The 11,035-nt window shown below is 42.1% G+C and overlaps 1 protein-coding gene across 1 annotated transcript in view; it reads right to left on the minus strand.

Moving 5' to 3' along the window:
• Window positions 1-6,882: 6,882 nt before the first annotated feature.
• The window catches only part of JAG2 (jagged canonical Notch ligand 2), a 73,985-nt gene continuing 69,832 nt past the window's right edge, over window positions 6,883-11,035 (minus strand). The window contains exon 26 of the mRNA XM_068399272.1: window positions 6,883-9,189. Within this exon, the coding sequence (XP_068255373.1) occupies window positions 8,717-9,189 (473 nt within the window). The 3' untranslated portion in view covers window positions 6,883-8,716. The remainder of the gene's footprint in view (window positions 9,190-11,035) is intronic.

The following is an 11,035-nucleotide window of genomic DNA, read 5'->3' on the forward strand; positions in this document are numbered from 1 at the left end:
AGATGAGCTGAACCAGAAACTGTCAAATCAAAGCCGCCCTTGTTTTGAAAACACTTTGCCCACAAACCCCAGTTTAGCACCATACCCCACAGCAGGAGAAACACAAACCCAAGCAGAATATAGCAGCCGCAGCTCCCAGCCCAAGTACCCAAATTTAGGCATGCAGATAGAGCAGCTTAACCCTGAGGATTGCTGGGACCCATATAGACCACCAGAGTCAATGGAAGCAGCTGGTGCTTGGAAACACTGCAAATCAAAGCACTCATTTAGGGCACTAAATATAGAGCAAAATTTAAACACCCAGGCTAGAAAATGTTGGCCATGTTGTCCCTCCGCTGCATTTTGCTGCGGGTCCTGTGCACCCAGGCTGCTGCCGCACGATGCCCGTAGAAGGTGCTGGGTCTCCGCTCCCACCACCGCTGCTCATTAACAGGCTTTTATCCATGGTGACACAGTGCAAAGTAGGTTCTCCTCCTCACTTTTTTAGAGGATATTGCTGCACTTGAGATAACCTCGCTGGTTTATCTGTACTGAAAGCGATGTCAGCGGGCTGTCAGAACACCTCCCTGCTGACCTGCCGCATCCTGCTGCCTCGGGGCTGTGCGCGAGGGTTGTCCACATGCCACCATGCCGAGGACCCTTGCCAGGCTGAGGTTTGCATCCAGGCACCCTCCAGCAGCCCACCGGAGTCCAGGGAGACAAGGCAGAACCCTCGTGCTTCCCAGCGCATGCTCAAGGATGTCACAAGTGAGCAGAGCTCCTTGCTACCATTTTTTACATCATTTTTTTTTTGTCTGTCATTTTATTTAAAAAAAAGAAAGGGCGGGGGAGTTGAAATAGAGAGGAGAGCCTGCTGACCCACACTCACCTTCTAACTTGCCCAAATGTTCAGCTCCAGCAATGCCTCATTTTGCCTCCTGAGAAGCTGCTGCACTCGCCATTTCCATTCACTTTTGGGAAGTGGAGATTAGAAAATGCTGCAGCAGTTGAACCTTCAGTGCCCCGCGGAGGGGCCAGCCCTGCCTGGTGGAGTTTCAGCCCCACGGAAGGCAGGGCAGGGCAGGGATGTCACCTTGGCCAGAGCAAGGGCTGGCTTGCACATCTCCGGCATGGGCTGACTTGGGGTTTTAGCACCGAACAGTCCTTTCTCATGCCCCTTTACACCTCCTTGTAAGTAATGCACAGAGGATTTTGGAGTGTAGCCCAGTCATGCAGACATACATCAGTGCAGGGACCACCAAAGAGGGAAGAACTAGATAAGCCACGTGGCAAAAGCAGAAACAGATACAAATTGTCCCTGAATTTCCTAATCCATAGAGAGGTCAGGTCCTGGGACTGCATCTGACAAGGGTATAAAAGGAGGGACAACCCCCCTCTCCCCAACAGCTATCATATACTATTTATAAATGATGTAACACAACTTTGTGTAAAACTACAGCTCCTAAGTATACAAAACTGTAATTTTGAGCCATTTCTGAATGGAATTGTTTATGTTGCTGCTTTTCCCAGCACTGGCAGGTACCAGGACCTGCCAGGGTATATTCTCTGCTCCTAAAACAAGCAGCTGTCTGCAGCAGTTCTTACACACTGGCAAGTTTTTAATACAGGCAGCCCAGTGATGAACAGGAGCTGCCACTCTCTGCCAGATAACGGTGTGGAGAAGCCACCCAGGCTGCTCTCCTCCTGGCTCGAGCAACCGCCTCTCTGCCCAGGGCTGGGCACAGGACAACGGCCACCAGCCACCCAACCCTTTTCCTTCTCCCTTCTCCCTTTTGCCTCTCCAACAGCAAACTGTGAGTGCTGGTGGTACAGCATGAACATGGCCATTTTGGCCTCACCTTGGAGAGCACGGGGCTGTGGACACATCACTTTTGAGAAAGACTGTGCCAGCTGTGACTTGTTGCACAGCTCTCCAGCAGCAGAGAAATTGAACAGGGACAAACCAAGGTGATGTGGTACCTCACTCTCAGCTCTGGATGCAGCATTCACCAAAACATAGCCCTCTTCCACACTCACTGATGTCCATGTCCTTTTCAGCCTCCTCCCCACTGGGGAGGCTGCAGGGTTAGTTCTTCTACTAGCCTTGTGTGCACGAGTCCTGGGCACTGGTGTATTCCCCCCCGCCCCACCAAACAAACAGGATCACAATACTCAGGCCCAGCGTGGACCCCCTCACCCCACTTCCAAATGTTGCTCCTTGCAGATGGTCACGGGTACAGTGAGCTTCTCCATGGACCCCAGCACCCGAAGCAGCGGGATTGGACAGCTTTGCACCCTCAGTCTAACAAGAATGAGACACATGCAGAATCAAGGCATGAAACTGCTGTCTCCATTTCCTCAGTGGTCTTGAAGCCAGAAGGGGCCAAAAAGTAACGAGCCCACCAGGGACTGTCAAGAAAGGATTTGAAATAAGTGAAGAACAGTGGTGGTCTGTGTGGGGTGCCCATGCATCAGATGCTGTTCATTTTGGTCATCCTGACTCAAAAGCGGCAGAGAATACTTTGGAAGGGCACGGAGCTCATACAGGGAAAACAGCTGGAGATGTGGAACAGCATCTCTGCAAGTGGAGATGGAAGAGACTGGGACTCTGAACCCCAAGACGTAGGGATAGAGGGGTTTCTGCACTGTAAATCCCAAATGTTGTGGAGATGGTGGAGAGGGAACAACTGCTTGCTGTATTCACATCACCTTATCAAGGAGCAGGTTCACAACAGAAGGAAGCACTTTTCCACCCAATTCACAGTGCAGTTGTGGAATGCATTGCTACAGGATGTTGTGGAGGTCTAAAGCATAGAAGGGATTATATGATGCCATGTCTGGCTCAGGAAGACCCTAAACCACTGATCAACAGAAGCTGGATGGGTATGAGAAGGGCTCACACTACAATTTGCTGCTTTCTTGCACTTTCACTAAGCATCTTCCACTGGCTACCGCAGGACACAGGGTACTAGACTAGATGGACCTTTGATCTGCACCAGTATGGCTGTTGGCGGAATCAACTTCCACCCACAGGCAGGGCTTTGTTAATTAATAGGTGGGGTAATGCCCAGAGTTATGCCTCCAGGCAGATGGCCAAGCCTTCAAAGGGCCTTATGTATGCTGCTGCCACAGCAGTTTCCAAACCTGCTCCACAGCTCCCTGCTCAACCTTCTTTCATATGGAGCCTATCTGTACAGCAAATCTGCCACAGGGAGAAGTCCCCTCCAACCCAAGCCTCCTTCAGATGGGTGGGAGAAAAGATAGGATAGTAGCTGAGAAAGATCTACAAGTTAACAAGTCTCCCTACCAAACAGGGCTGAAGGATTTGCATTCGGTTGGTTTTGTGGGGTTCTTCTCTCTTGGGAACCCACAGCCCAGAAAACAATGTGACACCCTAGTCAGAGTCTTGCATCCTTACAGGTTCGTCACATTTACACCTGTGAAGTGATCCTTCTGCCTTATACCACCACAGCATTTACACCTGTGAAGTGATCCTTCTGCCTTATACCACCACAGAAAAAAAAAGAAATCTTAGTTTGGTTTTCAGAAAAGCACAAATTCCTTGTGTGTCTGTGGTTACACAGAGTAATATGGATGGAGTATCATTAACATGAACAAAAGCATAACACCGCCTAAACACTGCCTGTTTAAGGTTTCATGGTTTTTTTTGCCCATCTAGAAAAATTTGAAGCAGCTTTGTTGCCAGGGGAAGAAGTTAACTGAAGTTCTTCCTCTGAGTTTCTGAAGATCTAGTTATTTTTCACTCAAGCTAGTTGATTACATAATCCTTTCATAAAGGTATGGAAAGTACCCTTTGGGAAGGATATGCTCCATCTGCATAGTTGTAGGAACAGGTTATAGGTGTGAACTATAGGACTTGTTATTGGCTGTAGGAGTCATCAAGACAGCATTGTTCTTTGGGAAATTACACACCTTGTGCAAATCATGCTGATTCTCTGCAAGTAACCTGGATTGTTAACTTTGAGGCAGGAGAATTGGGTGCCTGTCCAGCTCATTTGTATGACTGACTTAGTGCTATGCATACAGATGCCGCCCTGTACCATGTCTGTTTCTTCTTGCTCCAGAAGTAGTATATACGGTGTAAAAAGGAGATTCATATAAACCACCCTGATTTTACTGCCATTTGCAGGGGAAAAGGTGACCCAATGAACCATGAAGTTTAGTGATGCTTGCAGAAAAAAAAAAAAGACATCTTATTTAAGAATATTACCTGTGACATTCATTTATAAACATTTAATTGCAAGCAGATGTTTACAATCAAGTGTTTGAAGAGAGATTTTTGCACTTAGTCTAAGTCTGTACCACGATGAAAGAAATCACTTCTATACAGAGCAAAAGCAAAAAGTTCCACATATCCATAGATAAACAGTGTGCATGAGAATGGGTGCTGTGAAAGGGATGAACATGGGAACGAGATATGACTAAATCCTTCCCAGGACCGTTTGTTCCTTTACTGTGTTATTCCACCATCTGTGATGAAATAACGACCAGAGACTAGTTAGGGACTGGTTTGCAGCCCTGAACAGAGCAAGCCTGTGATTCACATAATTTTTCCAAAGCAAGATTCCTACTACGAGTGACTCAAACATCCACTTTACTGCTTAGAAAGGAGAAAAAGTAAAGCCAACCTCTACCCTCCTCCCTCACAATAAGCCCTGCAAAGGTCACAGCTAGACTGCCTAACAGAAGGGATGCTAACTGCCTCAGAAGGTTCACGGGCTACCTGAACTCTTCTTCAGGCTCACCTCTCTCTGTTGCATCCAAAGACAATAGCCCATCAGCACTCAAGAACAATGAGACAGAGAGACCACACGTGTGACCAAATTGAACCAATCCAAATTCCTGTACTAGTTAATTCCATGCTACCCTGATCCCTTATTATCCAAGCTACCTCACAACTAACATAGCAACCAGTGTCCTCTGCAGCTTTCAAGGCAGTGACTAAAATGCCTTTTGACTTTTACGTTGTTCCTGAAAAAGAGTATGGGACAGCAGTGAGTTTTTTGCTATATAAATTAACTTTCCACCCAAGCACAGTTTGATGTCAAAAGGACTAATTACATAGTCTGATAGAGAACAAACCAGACAACAGCAAATGCCAAATGTTTCAGGTTAGTATGAGATCTTGAAAAGAACAGAGAAGAAAAATTAACCTGGAACTACTCATCGCTTAGAAAAATCACAAGGAAGAGCCCATTTTCCAATTTTCTTCATTATGTAGTTATTGTAACAGATATGATTCTGGAAGTAACATAATGCTTAGCACTTGTGCACCAGCAAGAAGTTGAGATGTACAAGTTCAACACTTCACGTAAGTCAAAAGGAAACGAAACTACTGAATAAGGTGATGTGGAGCAAGTGGAGAAGACATGCAGTTAATTTCAGAGCAACACAAAAATAAAATCTAAAAATAGTTCTTGTTTTTGGCAGGCGAACAGCACTACCAAGTTGAACACTTGTCCACGCTGGTTTCGTGAATCCACAGGGGAACAAGTCCTGGATGCAGTGTCAGCCATCAGGGAACGCTCTGACCCTTCGTTCAGAACAATGGGTGATGACCACTGTTGTGACCCCATTACTTTACATACTATTTCAGTAATATGAAGAAGCAGAACTAGTGCCCTCAGGAGCAGGGAGCCAGCTCACTGCTGCACAACAGAACGACAACAGCCTTATTCTCTATGTATATGAAAAATCTATTATTTCTCCTTTTGCCTCCAGCAGCAACACCCACTACGTTCATTTCTGTTTATGTAAAACCTCCAAGAAGGAGCATTCTCTCTCAGCTATTTTAAGTACATGGTGAGTATCAGAAATGGCTCTCTGCAGCAGGTACTCACAAATCCTGCAGAGTAGTACATCTTACAAAAAGACATTTTTCTAACCCAGCACTGTCCTGAATTGGTATAGCATTGCTCCCACTATTGCTAAGCAGCTAATGGCAGCCACTAAGTTTTCCCAAGGCACCATGGAGTTGATTTTAGAGAATCATCATGGAAAAAGTGTTGGTTCCCTGTCTCAGCTTTGGTTTTGCCCTCCTCCATCAGCCTTTCTTCAAGGGCAAGAGACAGAGCTTTGAAAAGTGGAAAAACAAAGATAACAACAGACTTTGATTTTGGGAACTGACTTAGAAACACGTCTCACTTATCAATATAAAGACAAGCCAATACTCCAAGAAAAATAATAACAAAGTAACTTAAATGATGACTGGAATAAAAACTCTGTTAGGATGTGGAATTCTGCTTTGGAGGCTGATAGCTACTAGGAAAATTCAACATTTATATTCCATATAATTTCATGTAAGAGTTCTCCTTTTGCTACAGAAAATATTCCATACAAAAGCCATTCAAGCCACCCTAAGAAACAGACATAGACCTACTGAACTGAAATTGAAGCATGACAAGTCAAAGGTCTGAATGGCTGCAGAACAGAGGAGAAAGGTATTACTTAAAAATCCAGCTCGATTTGGCAAGAACACTTCAAGCCTCTGCATGCTCAACAGCCCTCTTGTCACCCAAGGAAGCAAAACAATACTGCTCAGCAGCTGGGAGGAGAGCCATGTCAAAAAAGGCGCATCAGCTAAGAACAGCCTTTGTGTTTTGCAAAGAGGCAGCACAGGGAGAGTCCCGGTGTAGGTACCACAGGTGTCTATGCCTCTAGACCACGTGTGGGATATACTAGCTCCTGCGCAAACTGTTAGTGGTACAGCAGTGGGCAGAGGACAACGCTGCCAAGTTGGCTCAGGAAGTATCAGCACTTGGACGCAGGCACTAAGCTCGGGTTACAGGAAGTACCGTGTATTAAATCGGGACTTCCACTCCTCCTTCGTTTAGCCCATCGCATCAGAACTCCAAGCACTCAGAAAGCAAACACAATCTGAAGTATCTTACACACAACGAGGGAATCACTTTATTAGATTATGGAAGACAGCAGCATTACAGTACAAAAAGTTACAAGAGTAGCAGAAAAAAAAGTGTTTTTGGTTTAAATACTCAGGATTATACTGGGGAACATGAGAAGGATAGTACCCTTTTCTAAACTAACTCCTAACCAGGTTATCAAAATAAGTTCTGAATATTTAGCACAAGTAAAAAAGTTACAACAAACATCATTATAAAATGCTTTAATAAATAGTTTCTTTTCTGAAAGTTTTTTTTTTTTTTTTTTTAAGAACATGTCAAACAAAAATGTACTAAAACAGAAGATCCTGCAAAGCAAATCCTGCGTTCCGGTATAAAATAACTGGTTTCAAAACATTCACGTTTATATTGTTCATGGGCCAGAGTTTATACTCTCAAACATCCGCTCCTCTCACTGGTAGGGTAACTAGGTGTATGTAGTGTTATGCTTCTTCAGTAATTAAAATAAACTTATAGTTTACCCAGTTAATAGCAATAATGAAGCCTTTAAAAAAGAAAAACCACAACGCATAAGCCTTCCATCACAAATAACCATTTCTAATGAGGTACTCCCATCTTCTGAGCCTGCCAGCCTTTTTTCTTTAGAGTGAAAGATGAATAAAGCACAACAGAAACAAGATTGAGGAAAATATTGTTCCCTTCATTAGGCCTGTATTTAAACGCAAAAAAGTAATACCACATGTAATTAACATATTCACAAAAGGAAAAAAAACAATGCCTCGCTATGTTGGTACTGTACAGTAGATGCACCCGTTAGTGTTCTTGAGATGGGCTGAACATGGGGATAAACAAACATTTCTGGATCTATTTACATGTAAGTGGTTATGTGCCTATGTAAATACAAATGACCAACAGATTCCTAACATTGATTGTATTAACATCATTTTCTAATCTGGACATAATACCAAAAAAAGTCTTATAAACTGCCATAAAACCTCCTTTTCTGCGACATAAATTAAAAGGAATGACATGTAAAAAAAGACCAAAATATTTAAGTTATTAAATCAAATATACAGAGTGATTCATTTAATATGTACATATTTACAAAAAAAAGCACTTTCACTATTAGAAAATAAACTGTGTCAGTTGGGGAACCTAGAGTTCTCACAATTTTTCTATATCGATATGGCAGTCTTTGACAGTTGCTATAGAAAAAGTTTAATCTCAAGGCACTTGTCACATGCTTCAATACTGCAATTCTAAAGTAATTAAACAGAAATAAAAAGGCCACTTTTAAACCACAGTTGAAAGATCTCTATAATTTTTTTTGTTCCTATTACAAAGTGTGTAAGGCAAATTTGGAAAAAAATCTTACAGAAGCTACTAACGTAACAAGTGCAGTGAGCTGCCATTAATAGAGATTCAAAGTCAAGAAAGCAGTTTAAAGTTCACACAATTTCCTCAACCAGGAGGTTTTAAAGCCACCATTAAATTAGAGCAAGTAATAAAAAGAAATACATTCTGTAAACAGTGTACAGTCTTTTGTAATAAACTTTACACATATTGAAAATACCTCTCCTCTGCCACACAGCGAGTGTATTATAAGTAAACTTTACAAAAATAGCAACTATCAAAGATTACTCATTTTTTTCATCTGACAGTCATTGAATAATTTATACAAGGCTAAAGAAACAAAATAAATTTTATTTATTTTTATTTAATTTTTTTTTACGCAAAATAAAGAAACTATGAACATTTGACTCCAGATATTTTTAGTCCTTGATGCAAAGTGGAGATGGCAATTTTTTCCCTCCCCAGTAAGCACAGGCGCAGTCTGCCTATGTTCCAAATACAGGTTAGTCTCTACTGCCTTCAAAGTTTGATGCATTCACATTTTTTACAGATCTGTTGTCCATTTTGCCTATTTGGTGGGATTTCTTTACTGGACTGCTCTCTGATGTGTCAGATGCCTTTGTCGGCAAAGGCTTTGTGAGTTTGTGAGAGAGGAATTTGTCCATTTCCTCATCTCTTTCCTCCTCTTCATCCTCCTCTTCCTCATATTCTACATACTCCTCTACTGCATCACAAGTTCTTTTTTGAGGAGATATGAAGTTTTTGCATTCATAACGAATGTCTTTGTTACTGTAAGATCTGTCTATAGGATTTCTTATGGGATTTAAAGGTGCCCACTGGTTATTGGCACCCTCTTCTCTGGGAGGACGACTTCTCTCTCTCTCTTTTCTTCTCTTCCGAGTCCACCACACGCAGATGATTATACAAGTCAGCCACACAATGCTAAATACCGCACAAAGAATTGGAACCAAATAATCTAGAGGGCAAATGAAAAAAAAAACAAAGTCTTGAGTTAACAGAACTAGATATATAGCACTGGACATCTGCATGAGAAGTATCCATACATAACTATAGGTTAGCCCTAGAAAGATTTTTAGGAGAAAGGAAATAAGATGTCATTACCACACAATGATAGCTGTCTGAATGCACTAGTCCATCTAGAAATGCTCTTTACTACTTTAAACTAAGTTAGAGTTCTCCCTGCTTAATGATGGAAGGGGAAATGCTACATTTGAGAGGTTTTTCCCCTCTGACAGACAAACTGGTTATATAAGCAGCATCTCTTTCTCAAGCACCTAAGCTAAGTTGGCCCAGAAAACCTCAGAAAAATATCTATCCTTGTAGGAGGCAGGCTATAAAGAGTACTATCCCTCTAAGTTGCTCTAGAAGAAGTACTGGCACTTGCATCAGAAATATGTCCTGCATTTACTATCAGAAAGAAGAGTCCTTTACCATCAAGTCCACAGACTTTTATGTATCAACTATCTTGAAAAACATTCAGGTTAGAGCTATGGTAACCAAAGCAATCATGCACTCTTTAGGATGTTCCAGTTTTACTTCAGAGTAAAACACCAGAATATTGTCACTAGAGATAAGAGTCTTCACTGCTCAATGAATAAACAAAAGGAGTTGAGATAACTGTTTTTCTCCACATTCCCAATCACAAACCCCACTTATGCTCTCCCAGCCACATCAGACCCAGATTATTTCTCTAGGAAACAACAACTGAAAATTTATGTACGTTTGGACATTTTTTTCCCCTCCTCAAGAGCTTTACTGCTAGGACAGAATAACAACATTTTTATACTATTCATGATAAGCAAGAGTTCACACATGGTAAGAGGCAGTAAGACATGAGGTGCTTTGCTTTCTGTAGAGACGCCGGGATTGCTCAAAAGCTCTGCAGACAAATGCTGTTAACCTACCACTCTAACCTCTAATCCAAATGTAAATTCCCTCTGCAGAGTTTTAAGACAAATGCTTAGAGAATAACCTGCAAATGGCTGTACTAAAACGACCGACTGCTTCAACACCATGGTCATTCATTCTAACATTAAAGTGTCTTCTGAACATATTCTTATGTGGAAGATAACATTCTCAAACATTTCCTTCTGTAAAGGACGATAAATAAACTGTGAGCATCATTGGCCTCAAGGGATCTAAAAATTTTATTTTAACAGTTTTGGGAAGGATCATACTCTTAGAAGTAACTGCTATTCTCTCCTCATTTTTCACAAGCAATCTAATACTAAACCATGAATGGGTGTGTGTGGGGGAAATACTTCAAGAAAAAAGGAGCTCTTCATACCAGCTCCTCCAAGATTAGAATACAAAGCTTGCATTCTCATGGCTATCACATCTGTTATGTAGACATATGACTGTGGATTCAAGTTTACTTAATAAAAGGTTCTTATACAGGCAACTGTCTCAATATAGATGCCAAGGAAGATTATTTTTTCTTAAAGCTAGTGGAAGTTAATGAAGTGTCTAAACGATCACCTCCACCTAGACACTTGAGCATCCCACAGAAATGAGATTCTCACAGACAGGGCTTCACACCAGATTTTGTGATAGGTTTCCACTTACCTCATCCAATTAAGGGGTAACAATAACACAAACCAAATCAATGACCATGAGAGTTCAAGTTACAGTTTACTTCTTCAAAACAACTCCACTTAAAGAACTAGGGGCCAGTGGTCACTACTGAGCATCCATATTAAAATGAGGAGTCTGGAAACCTTTCTCTAGTACTCACTACAAGAGAAGTCAAAGTCTATCCACTTTCTTAGAGAATCTTTGAATCTTGGGAGGCTTGCGTGGGA

This window comes from Nyctibius grandis, chromosome 4 (genome assembly GCF_013368605.1).
Source record: "Nyctibius grandis isolate bNycGra1 chromosome 4, bNycGra1.pri, whole genome shotgun sequence".
NCBI lineage: Eukaryota > Metazoa > Chordata > Aves > Nyctibiiformes > Nyctibiidae > Nyctibius > Nyctibius grandis.